The sequence below is a fragment of the Oryzias latipes genome, chromosome 24 (genome assembly GCF_053564925.1).
Source record: "Oryzias latipes strain Hd-rR chromosome 24, Olatipes_Hd-rR_3.1".
NCBI classification, from domain to species: domain Eukaryota; kingdom Metazoa; phylum Chordata; class Actinopteri; order Beloniformes; family Adrianichthyidae; genus Oryzias; species Oryzias latipes.
Genome location: NC_136260.1, coordinates 18,133,353 through 18,146,681, shown reverse-complemented (window position 1 = coordinate 18,146,681; position 13,329 = coordinate 18,133,353). Strand labels below are relative to the sequence as shown.

The window sequence follows — 13,329 nt, the reverse complement described above, 5'->3', positions numbered from 1 at the left end:
ACTGTTCTTCTCTGTGCTGCGCGTCCACAATACAAACCTTGGCTCGACGTCAGAGCCTGTGCAGCAGTGCAGTATAATGGGAGTGCAAGCAAACCAGAGAGCCTCATAGCAGGCTGCTGTGTCGCTGCTGTATCATCTGCTTCCACTTCCTCTCCCGCTGCTCACCGAAAGCCCGAGCTCGGGTTCCCCCGTCTCCGCTGGATCCATACCTTTCGACATGGATGTCCCACAGTCTCTCGAGCCCGAGGATTGCTGTTTGTTGGCGCAGTGAACAGGAAGAAGGAGACGGGAAAGCATCATGCTGGGACTGCTAATGGATTTAAGGAAAGCGCAAGTGACCATGCCGTGATCTTGCGCATCCAGGGCCGCCGTCACCCTGCCTTGCCCAACAGCAGTAGAAGAATTATTGGGGGATTGACCCCGCGCACCGGGGGGATTAGCCACTGAGCTTTTGTTCTAAAAAACAACATGAAGATTACCTCCCATCATCTGATGATAACCAGTGTCGTTTTCAAGACCAACCTCAGGCTGATCCCGCTTCTGCTGCTTTTTCTTGGTTACATTCACGGGATGCCACACGTTTTAAGATTCGGTATGTTCCAACAACCATCTATTTCTTGATTCTGCTCGAGTATTCTGTGTAAAATCCGGTTCTAATGCCGTTTTGTCCCGTGCGTCGTTTCGCTTCTCCGGAGTTGGCAAAGTGTTTGGTTTTCTCATGAGGTGTCGGTTTGCGTGCTCAGGCATTTACGCGGATGTCTTTAAATCACCACAAAGCGTTGCAGTGCTTTTATTTTCCAGAGTGTAAGTCCATCAAGGATGGATGGTTTTTCCCTTCCAAGTTGAAACGATTGCCATAGTAACTCCAAGAGGCTGGAGCTGCAACCACGAGTAAATGAGCAAGTCAAGTGTGCAACAGTTTATGGAAAGCAAATGAAGCTGGGGAGTCTCTTCAAATGTTATCATATTGATAAAACCTCAGAAGAGAGTAACGATAACCCGACGCCAGCTAAATGATCACATCTGTGTGATTTTTGTCTTGTTATTGAAGTTTTTCAACACTTTCCAGGACTTTCTGGGTTCTCCAAAAGCCAATTAACTGTCATAACTAACTTATAGAGGCTGTGCCTTGGTAGTCAAAGTTATTTTCAAGAATTACATGGAAAAAAATTGTCTGCTAAACGCTGATAGTCTGTAATTATTGCTGATTACACCAAGCGCGTAATGGTTCATAACTTCAAAATGGTGCAATTAGCGCCTGTTTCTGCGTGATGCCACGCAATCCCGGTCTCTTGTGGTTCCTTCTGCTGCTTAATTAGATCCGTCACAGGGTGGCTGCTCCTGTCGCTCTGCGAGGAATTAAAAAAATATAAAACTTAGATTGACAACCCCCATCCGATCCCACGACAGTGGATGTCATCAACAGTTGACAACATATCCTACAAACCCCAGTTCTCCCGTGGGTCCTGCTTAAAAGTCAGATTGCGTGCGCGCGAGCCGCCGCTATGGCAACGAGATGTGGTTGTCTTGCTTCTGCATCCTCACTCGGAAGAGCGCTTTCCAGTCTCACACATTGTCTGACAGACGCCCGGCGTATTCATTAATTTTTGGCCAACTGGAAACTCTCTGCACGAGTGCAGACTTCCTCATGCAGATAAAGTGCAGCATGAGATGTATTGTTTCACACTTTCAAGGGAAAATGGCCGCGGCTGCTGCTCACAGACAGCGCGTGTAAACTGTTTTATCAATCACACGCTTGATTTTCAATGTTTTTCGTAGGTCTGAATCAAACATTTCGGGGTGGTCTGTCAGACGAACATGACCAAGAAAGAGAAGAAATGACACATGGAGATGAAACAGTTTATTGCGAGATTTGGTTTTTGCATTCTTCAAGTTGGAATTGATTACATGGATCATTAAAGGCTTCTTATTTTGATCCAGTTGCGCAAACAGAAACGGAGCTGTAGTTCAGGACCACGGACAGCGACGGGCACAGCCTGTGACTCATGAGAGAGGCTGAGCTCACTTTTTATGGCTCAGTGGAACACCTCGTGTCTTTGAATTCTTATCCTCAATATTTTCTTTACTGAAGTATCTGCAATTTTATATTCTTGTTCCAAACATTGAAGAAATTACACTTTTCAGTTTAAAATACTCTAAATAATCTGATTGTCAGAGACAACATGTACTGTATGTGCGCAGGTGTGTCTTGAGAAAAATTGAAGCCCATTGGTTCCTATCCCAGAGCGTTTCCTGTTTTACAGGATGTGCTTACTCAGCATCTAATCTCTGCTGGAGTCTGCCTAAATGAGGAGGTCAGCTCCCTTGGGTCCGTCTGTTCCTTTCTTGCCTCCATTCTGCCCAGACAGCCGGCTCACAATGTACAAGCGTTGTTCTCCTGTCAGCCCGAGACCTTTACACACTGACATACACTGTAACACCACAGCATAGTCAGCCTTTTGTATTCACAGCATCAAACTCAACGCACAGAGTGACAAGTACTGCAGAGAAATGAGGGGGAAAAACCTCTAAGGAGCACCAGGTCAGGGGAAAAAATGTGTCAGAATTTCCACATAAAAATTTGTCATTGCATTCAGATTCTCTCATTCATAAATCCTCCATGTAAATCATTTTGTTAGAAACAGAAATGGAGCCCATGGAGTTTACTGTAAAGGGTCTCTCGGGAGTAGATCCTCTTTTTTACCATCCATCTTCTTAGAGAGCTGAATAACAAAGAATAAAATCCTCTACTTCAGCTCCACCTGTGAAGTGAGCATGTAAAAAAACGGGGATGAATAATGTATTAAGTTAATTGGGTTTGGCTTGCTTTTACCATTTGAAAATCCTAAAAAAATGACAGTAATGAAATAAAATGAGACCAGCAAAAGCTGTTCCCTATTCTTGATTGGGAACTTTCAGAGAAATGGAAATTTGGGGTGGTAATCAATTCCAAAGCATCTGCTGTTTGCTAGCTGGTTGGCTAAAGTGATCATGATGAAGATGTTATCCCTTTCCAGGAAATGGCATCAGTATGTATAGACGCATGTGTTTTTTTTTTTGTTTTTTTTGCAACTTTCTGTCACACACAGAAGGAAATATTAAAAAAATAAAAATGCCCTTTTTTGGGTCCTAAAGTAGTTTGTGGCTGTGAGTGACAGAATCATCTCTGCCATCTGCAAACATCATTGGCAGATGCAGCATTTCCCTGGGCTGCTGAAAGCACTGTTGACTCAGAGATGCTCAGACTGTTTGTTTATTTCCTGGCTTTGTTTATGTTTTTTCAGTATAGCATGCGGATAAAGTAAATTTTATCTTCCTCTCTTCACAAACAAACACTTTATTGCATATCTCATATTAAACTTTTCCCAACTTTGTTATGGTGTGGTGAAATTATAAAGATGTCGAGAACATGCAGAAGAATCAGAAACAAATTCAAGTGAAGTTATTAGTTAATTGACTTGATTTGCTTTTGCGTTCTGCCATCCTGAATTATTTTGAGTTCAGTTCAGGATTGCAGGAATTGCGGATCAGTCTGTGCCTTGGCCTGTTGCCAGCCCGTTCATTGCAAACACATTTAAATACACACAAAGCTGCTTATAATATTCATGTGTCACTTGGCTTCACTTTAGCTTATAGAAATGTGAAACTATCTCTGCTGGAAAATAATTTTCATGGTTTAAAAATACCCACTGTGGGTTTCAAGAACAAAGAGGAGATCTGTCTTACATTAGCATGCAGCACCACACATGGGCTTGAAGCAGGGAACTATCTAGATGGATTTCTAAAACATGTTTACAGTCCTGAGTCTTTGAAGGTCTCGCTGTCATGCCTCCGTTACAAAAAACTCGATGTTGATTAATTCGGGGTACAGATTTCTTGCCATTTTAAAATGGCAAATATCTGTGAGGTATGAAATTAGTTTTTCTTGCTGTGCTCAGAGTTGAGTCAGTTTGGGAGATTTGCAAGCAACATTTTAAAAGATTATTTACATATAAGGAGGTTTGAACTGACTGACCTTGTTGCAGGATACACAGTCCCCAGTGTGAGGGACAATTTTTATTGTTGCAAATCAAAGAAAATTTCAGTTTTCTTCTTTTTTTGTTTGTCATTCTTTCATTATCTACAGCCTTTCATTCTTTGTTATTGTCACATGCAATTTCTCCAGCAAGGGTTAAAGGTTATATGTGTAATTGTTCTCCAAAACAGTCCCTCGAGAGGAGCCCTGCAGCATGTCTTCCTGCTTGGTTGTGTGGCTCAAAGCTGACTGAAGGTCAGAGCTGAAAGCACTCACATGATTCTTTGCATATTTTAATACAAGCAGCACCGTCCTTCTCACAGTGGCTTCAAGGGAAAACGAGGAAAATTTGATGTCACAGAGAGGTGTCAGAAAACAAGAGTGTTTGTTAGAGAAAAGAAGAAAGAGGGAGTTCGTGCAAAGTGTGAGTGAGAAGAACAACAGTGAGTGTTGAGGCCAGAAGATTCTGAGTAAAGATAGATTAGCTTGCCTCAGAGCAGTCCACTCTCGGCCCACACTCGGTTGTGGTCTTTTATTACCATTTTCTGATGGCTTTTGTGAGGAGAGACAGAAAGGAGAGTGAAGTGTGCTGGGGAAATGCTGTGGGAGGCCAGGAGTCATGCACTGAATCTCTGAATAAATGTCAGCAGCATCGTATTAGCAAAGCTGATAACTTGCCTGCAACTATGAGATATGCATGAAAAAGCTCTTAGAGAAAGGAAACATAATGGGAACACAAACGTCCTTGTGGTTTCCCTTGAAGAACTGAACCCAAAATGTGTTTTTATTAGCCTTTATTAGTGGGTTGTCTCAACCTCCAGTAGAGTGTAAAATGGTAAGAATTAATGGAAATCAATATGTTGGCATTGCTAAAAGCAATAGTAAAAAAAAAAAAAAGTAGGAAAATGTGTGCAAAGCAAATAAGCAAAGTAGAACTTTTCATACTCCCCTTTGTTTATTGCAGGTTCTGATCTGTGTTAACATGAGCCAAAAAGATTAGTAAAAGTGTAAAATAAGCATGCTTTTATACTGTCTATAAACTAGGCTGCTGCAATGGCATAAATATTACAAGCCAACACCGCTGGATTTTACTTTTTTTTTTTTAAAATCCCAATCTTGTTTAGTTTATTGAAACAAAATGACATGCTTTGCATCAAATGTGAGGGTACAGTAATAAGCAGCTAAACTGTGGTAATTAACTGTAAAGTCTCTGCTTAATAGAAAGAACAAAACCTGTCCTGTCGGTACTTTGTTTTGAAAGGATTTATTGCTCTAATTGGAACAGAAATGCTGGTCTGCTGTGAGGTTCCATGTAGATGAATGCACGTAAAGTGGTCAGCGACAACCTTTTGTTCTTAAGTTCCTTCACCCTGTGGTTTCAAAGTGCACTTTTTAAAGTTTTTCTTTTGTTCTGTAAGGTGCACCATTCAAAAGTTTAGTGCAGCCACACGACCAAGTAAAGATCTTTTCAAGCACAGTAATGTAAGTCTTTATCTGCATCAACACTTCCCTCAGCTGTGTATGTTAAAGTAAAGTCCATGTAAACGTGCGTAAACTGTATGTGCGTTTCAGCCGTCTGCGTTCACGTGTTCTTTGACCATTTTTGGACTCTACGTACAAGACGCGCATCGATTAAACATGCGTTAAAAGGTTAAAGATTGTCCAGATAGGGACTCATATGTCGAAATAGAGCTGTTAAAGAAAAAACCTGAAACAAGTTTTGTAATATTTGCACCACTTTGACATTTCGCTGCAAGTCCAAGTGTAGGTGGCGGACATGTACTAGTATCTGGTAGCAACAGTCCAGTGTGAACACCATGGGATAAATGCATGTTCAATAAGGCGCTTTTATTAGCTGCCAGCAGTGAAAAAATTAGTAAAAAGCTTGGAGCTAAAGGATAAAAAAAGACGGGCTAAAAATTGGACTCTCATTGGCAGCAAAGCTTCTCTGAAGTTAGAACATCTCTGCATGTGGAGAAAGGACACGTGGGGAGAAATTGTCTCTGTTGGGGGACACATTGAAGCAGGATTACTTAAAATTACATTTTCGAAAAAGCATGGCATTCTTTTGTCCCCAAAGTACCAGGGCTGCATAGAACATATCTCCCCTGTAGTGCTAAATTGATTGTTTCAGGCGTTCTTCTCATTTTTTTCCTCCAACAACTTCTGCGTGTTGCTTTTTTGTTTTATAGAAATTAGCGAATGGTAAAGTGAGATTAGAAACACGTGGGTTAATGAACTATTGGTGGAGGAGCCAGCGGATGGCATTTGCTAAGTGTAATTAAATAGCCTGAAAGGGTTTCTTTAAGCTTGGGAAATTATTTTACGGAGCTTCAGTTGATGCTCCAAACTTTTGTTCCTCCTGATGTCCGGCCACTCGCACAGAAGCATCGCTGCTCGACGGAGGGATTGATTTTCCAATCTTGTGCAATCAGTTTTAAGATTTTGAAAAGACATAATGAAGCCAATCAGCTCAATTTCTCTCACACAGTTACTTGTCATCTATACCCACCCTGGCCATCAGTTTTATTCAATTGAGGCAAGGCTTGAAATCTGCTACCCATCAGGGTGTGACGGAATCAAAGAGGCTGTGAAATATAGTAGTCAGCAGATCAGACTGATTGAGTCTCTGCCAATTCCGTCGTTATTGTTTCTCCCCCTTTTAGTCTTGAGTAATATATTACTAAAATAAAATAACAATAATGCGTGCGCGAATATTTGAAGAGCTCCATTATATTATTTTACCTGCATGCCCCTGGCTATCCAAGCCTTTCATTTATTTCCATCTGCACTGCTGTGCCACAGCCTCTGCGTTTTCAGTGGGTAAAAAGATGGCACACCTTTGCAGCAACGAGGACCCGCAGCTCTGATTATCAGCTAACTTCTTCACAACATGGGAGGCAGATGAACCCAAAGCATTTTCCTGACATTTTCCTGCCTTGCAGGAGTGTGAGAGCACGGGGGTGCAGGTGTCCGTTCAGGTCTAATGGGCCATTCATTCAGGCTTTTAATTGAGTGTCTTTTATCTGCCTCCAGTGACCTCTTTTATTCCTGATTTCTCCCTTGTTGTTTCTTTCACTCATCTATTTCTTTGTGCCCCACCTCTTCCAGCGTCCTCACTTTCCTTCACATTCAAAGCTCTATTCATTTTAGATTTCCAAACTCCCATCTTTCCACTCCAATTTCCATCACGCTTGCAGGTCCACTGTTGATTTCTGAACCCATCTCACACACTGTGATGAGATAGTACAGTGCACTTCAATCACCTCTCCAATTTGGACTTATTAATTTGTTTTGTTGCTTTTTTCTTACACCTCGTTACACTCTTTTGTTTTTTGGCGGAGATAAACCAACAGCGATAAATAAATTGTGCATTATAGATAGATAGATAGATAGATAGATAGATAGATAGATAGATAGATAGATAGATAGATAGATAGATAGATAGATAGATAGATAGATAGATAGATAGATAGATAGATAGATAGATAGATAGATAGATAGATAGATAGATAGATACAGGGGGTCTTTTATTGTGAAAGAAAGTCATGTGAACCTTTGTCAAAAGTTGTAAACTATTTCTATGTTTTATTTACAACAAACAAACAATAGTTTATTTATTTTGATCGTAATAGTTATATTTACGCAAAGTAGTGTTTTTATTTTTGTTTCCTGTAAAGGATGAAGAGAGACTTTGCGGCTCCTTCTGAGTTGTGGACAGTAAGAAATCGACCCGGATGGCTCTTTAGGTGTTAAAGGTTGCAGACCCCTGCCTTAAAGCTCTTTCACTCTCCCTCTATTTTATCTTTCTTTTGTCTTCAATCTAATTTTTTTTATATAAAGTATAAAAAGTCTCACCTTTGACTTTAGTCTGCTAATGTACTACAGGGAGGGGAGGCTTGGTTTGACAAACACACTAAAGACATTATTTTAAAGACTTATTTTCATACACTGCACTGCAAAACAGGCCCCTTTACATAAGTCCAAAATTCTTATCACGTTGACAGATTTTATTTCAGCAAATAATGGGTAAGAAAGATGGTCTTAACAAGAATCTTATTTTAGGAAATAAACTCTAGGTATTAAGACACATTTTCTTGAACTAAAATGATTTTACAAGAGGAAAACTTCCTTAAATGTGAGCAATAACTTATGTAATTTACTTATGACACTCTTATGCTATGACTCTGTATATGTATATTTATCAACTCTCCCTCTTTCTTCTTTTTTCCATCCGGTCCAAAAAGGAATGCATATAAACATAATTATTGTTAATAAAGCTTGGCCTCAAATACAAAAGGAGTTTAAACAAATATACACTTTGTTTGTCAAAGGGTCCATAAACCCCTATTATTACAGTAAAATCTGTCCAACACAAAACACCTTAAGCTCTCATCTGCTTGTTCAGATGTTGGACAGGACAAGTTAAAAAAAGAAAAACTTTCTTGATGAGATTATTTTTCTTGCAAGACAAAAGAATACAAATATGTTTTTTTTAAACTTTCTTAAAATTCATTGTTTTCTAGTTTGCCATGTATTTATATATTTTTGTTATTTCTTTGCAACCTTTCATACGTGAGCATTTGAAATTTACAGGATTTTTTGCCCTTTGATTTGCTACAGTAATTAAAACTATCCTGAATACTTTTAATGTGTCCAGCTGCAGCTGGATAATGATGATGCATAAAACTGGGAAACAGTTAAGTCTTCAGGGCCCAAAAAGGCCATTAAAAAACATTTAAAGCAGATTTAGTGCAAAGAAAAAAAAAGAAAAACATTGAATAAATGTACTCATCCAGATAATGTGAATCATGATGACATGAAACAACAACAAATTGAGAAATAAAATACAATCCTGATGGGTTTTCCTCTGCCGTCTTTTTGTCTTTTCAGAAAAAAACAACAACAAAAAACCTTAAATTCTCATCATTTTTAAGATCCTTTTTCTTAATTGGACTTACTCTCGAAAAGATTCTTGATTTCACTCAAAAAAGGGTTATTGATATCATTCCATTTTCCAAAATAAAATTTAAAAAAATAAACATTAAAGATGTCATTTATCATTTTCGTGAAATGAAAATAAAGTGAAGAAAGGCAAGTTTTTATACTTAAAATTCTATTTATTTTGATGGTTTATTAACATTTTTTAGTACAAAGACTAAATTGCTGACCATGAGGGCATTTATTCAGGTAAAAACAATTATTTTTGAGCACTTCCTAAGACAAAGTTTTTAAAAATAAGAAACCAGTTTGACTGGTATTTTATGTGTAAAATAAGTTTAACCAACCTTTAATTATAACATAAAGTTTAATCCTAACAATGTAAATGCATGTAAAAATAAAGGGGACATAGTGAAATTTGTGAAGTTTTTACAGTTTGGTGATTGTTGCAACAGTTACATAAAAAAGAAAGAAAAACACCACCTGGTAAAATATATTTTTCTGCATCTCCTGTGACTTGGAGGGAAGGTAAAAATTTTTGAGAGACAGATTTCACCGTCAGAAACAGTATTTTTTTTTTTCATTCAAGCTTAAGTTTCACAGCAGTTATGCAGATAAACTCTATTTTTTTAAGTCCTTCTTACTTTTTAAGTTTTCCAATTCTTTTTTTTTTTAAATCAGCAAGGCTGCTGGCCTTATCGTTGATGGTATTTGCTTAAGATATGCTGTTAATGCGCTTTGCTCCATGCTCAGTGCATTATCATCATAAGTACTGTCTTTATTACTTTCAAACCTACTTTGAATAATGAAGTCAGAAAAATGTTTTTAATGTCTTCTTTTAAGAGAGTGTGTTCTGTGTGAGCACAAAAAATCAGAAGATGAAAAAGAAAGTTTTTGGCAGTATGATTGATCTAAAAAGAAAGGCTTTGGCTAAATGAAAGCAATGTTTTATTATTAATTAGCAGCATACATTTTGTGCTTTTACTTCCAAACTGCTTGCCTCAAGGGCTGTGTTGTTGCGACAAGGAAAGATGATTCGTGAGCATATATTTTGAATACATGTCCTGTCAGACAACTAAGATTTCTTTTCCTTTTACTTATAACTAATTCATCTTTTCCAACAATTCCACCACTAAATACCTCCACAGTTGAATAATGCAGACATTGTGGGGTTTGACTGTCTTCTTGTATGTTTTAATTTTGTGTCTAGTTTTTTTCTTTCTTTTTTGTTTGGTTTAGCGTTGCCACTTCACAGCAGGAATGTTCCTGGTTCAAATCCCTGTTGGGGCCCTTCTGTGTAGAGTTTGGGCTCAGAGGCTTTATCTTCCTTCTGTGCTTGTGTGTGGTGTTATTTTTTTTTTCCTCCATGCACCACAGCTCCCACCTGCAGTCATAAAATGTGCACTTTAGGCTGAAAGCTGATTTTAAATCGCATGCAGGTGTGAAAAAGGGAGTGCACAGTTGCCTGTCCCTGTGTGGTCTTGTGATGGACCGACACCCTGTCTGGGGTGCACTCTATCTCTCTTCAGATGACAGCATGAGCAGACCTTACCTCCTCAGACGTACGCCCACCATCATCTTAATAAGATAATACAGATAAAAATGGATTCTGTTGTCTTAATTTTAAAGCTTTTGAGTCTTTGCTATTTCAGAAAAAACGTGAATATACATACATGCAGTGTGAATTGACTCCTCTCTAATCAGATTTAAAAAAAGCTGTATATTTCATTTATCTTTTCTCCATATGAAACCCTACTGTGATAGTTAAAGAGCTTCCTCCTGAATTAATTCTTGACCTTTGGTTCTGACGGCAGATAAGATCTGCCCCTCTACAAGAAAGAAAGTCTAATTTTACAGTCATTTTGTTCCAAATTTTAATGGGAAGAGTGTAATACAGGGCCATTCTAATGTGTAGAATAACATTGAGAATTAGAATGAGAGCAGAGAAGGGAGCAAAGAGGACAATAGGGTCTCATATAATTTGCTCTGACCTAATTGCAACATTATAATTTGAACTTTTTGTCAGTTCTGTGCCTGTGTCTTTTACATTCTATAAAAGGTGAAGATTTTTTTGTACTGTTTTAAAATTCAACTTGGAGTAAAAAGGAATTCCAAGGGAATCTGAATATCACCAATTGATATTAGGATGAAAATCTAAATGTGTTGCTCTTATAGCCTGTTTGTGTTTTCACTTCTCCAAGATTACCGTTAGTCAAGTTTTTATCCGTATTTACTTTGTTGAGCAGTGCAGCCTGAGGTCTAAAGGATCCCAGGGCACTTGAGACTGTCCATCCTGTGACACTTAGTATTTGTCAGCTGTGCAGCGATTAATGGTGGTTTTATCGCGATGGGGAAAGTGATTATAAACCACTGATCCACATGCGTACTCGCAACGTTCTCCAAGCTGGACTCTCTTAGCCTGCAGTGAATAATTAGCATTTCTCACATGTGCTTAGGCTTGATTAAAACTCAGTTTACAGTGAGCAGCGCTGTGAGGTTGCCATCTGTCACCTGCAGAGGCCACCGTGAGATGTGCTCTTGCCTGAGAGAAAGAAAAGGCTGCAGTGTCTGTTTGTGGTTTTGATGTAGGAGTAAGGAAATGGAGTAAAGGCAGAAATGGCAAGTGAGTCATAAAGCAATACAAAGCAATGTATTAAACAAATGATGCTTCTCACTTCCTGAGGTTTAGTCTATATATTAGAACCAATTCCCATGTTTTCTGTTCAAACCGAAAAAGCTTTCAACCGCACTTTTGAGAATTGTATAATTTAAAAGATTTGTATGACCTTGTGCCTGGAGTTTTTGGAGTAATCGCATTTATGTGGATTTATGAAAATTAAGCAGATGTGAGCTCTCCATGGCTCATAAAGCCCCCACCATCCATTCATCTGTTTTTTCCTTTTTTTTTTTTTTGGTGGGGGGGTGTTTGAGGGTGTTACTGTCTGTCTCGGTTGTCAACAGGCCAGAGGTAGAATGCACTTAAGACAGGTCATCAACCTTCGCTTTATGAAAGTCACTTGTGTCACATGTGGTCAGAGGATTTTTCCCCTGATCATGTGTTCATTTCAAAGCTGCAATTTTATGTTCATGAAACTTTAATCCTACATTTACATATTTTTGTGACAAACATCATGTTCCTAAATTTATGAAATTAGTTATTTATATAAATATTATTTCCAAAATGAAATCGTGCATATTTTATGACAGATCAGAAAAAATTTTAACACAGTCAGAGAAAAAGGGAAAACTGTCAAACACTGAGAAGACAAGTTTCTAAAGTACCCCACGGAACATAAGTTTAACATTTAAGAACTATTTGCATTTAAAAAAGAAAAGTTAATAGAAGTTCGACTGGTTTCTTTAAAGCACTGTTAAATAATTCACAGGAAACAGTTTTTTTCTGCTTCTTTTTGTTATATTGAAGCCAATGTCAGGTTTTTTTTCTCTATGTGCTTTTCTTCGGGTTTGTAGATCAGAAGCAGAAATAAACACAAGCTTTTTAAAAACAAAAAACAAAACAAAAAGACAAGTCACCATATTGTAATTGACTAATAAACTGATGTTAAAAGAAATTTACAGAAGGCATCTCATGAGTTTTGAGATAATTATCTTGCAATGATGTTAAATAATCACAATAAACACAGTTAAGCGTGGAGTGAGGTCGGGGATCTCTGCATTCATCAAGTTAATGTGAAAGTTTCTGCTGAGCTGCTTCAAGGAACATCCCCCTTTTTGGAATCTGTCAGATTGTCCTTCAGCTGTAGTGAAGGACAGAAGAAACTTTTTTACTGTGGATACAGTTTATTTTTCAAAATACATTGCTCAACATTGCTGTAAAAGGTGGGTTTGTTAGTGCTGTTTCAGAAACAAAACTCATGGTGAAGCAAAATTTGCCAACAATCCTAAATCCGTGAGCAGCTTCTGTGAGCAGCCTGCTCTGGAATGGATTCAGCTGAATTTTTGCTATGTTTACAGACCCCCCCCCCCCCACACACACACACACACACAAATACACCACACCAAACACACGCACTTATATTTTTCTGTGCATTGCAACAAAATACAAAGCCAACTGAAAGACCATTAGTGCATTACATAAATCAGGAGGGACTCCGTGTTGTTGGGAGTGAGACATGCAAAGACTCAAGGAGATGTGAAGAAAGTGAAAAGAATTAATTTACAATGAATTTATGCAAAAACAATGCCAGTATGGAGGTACAGGTATGATCAAATTAGACTAATAATTTCTCAAAGCATTCGCAGTGATCTTTTATTTATGATTATGCCGTTTTTAGCCCAAATCTAAAATCTTGTGTCGGTTTCTAGGATATACCGTAGTTTCTGCAGAGCGGCAATAGTTCATTTGAAATTTG

General features: G+C 38.3%; 1 protein-coding gene across 2 annotated transcripts in view; it reads left to right on the top strand.

Annotated features, from left to right (window-relative positions):
* Positions 1–13,329, top strand: part of LOC101173029 (glutamate receptor ionotropic, kainate 2) — a 68,592-nt gene continuing 55,263 nt past the window's right edge. For both annotated transcript variants that reach the window (XM_004083458.4, XM_011491587.4), the window contains exon 1: positions 1–592. In XM_004083458.4, coding sequence (XP_004083506.1) covers positions 469–592 — 124 coding nt within the window. In that variant the 5' untranslated portion in view covers positions 1–468. The remainder of the gene's footprint in view (positions 593–13,329) is intronic.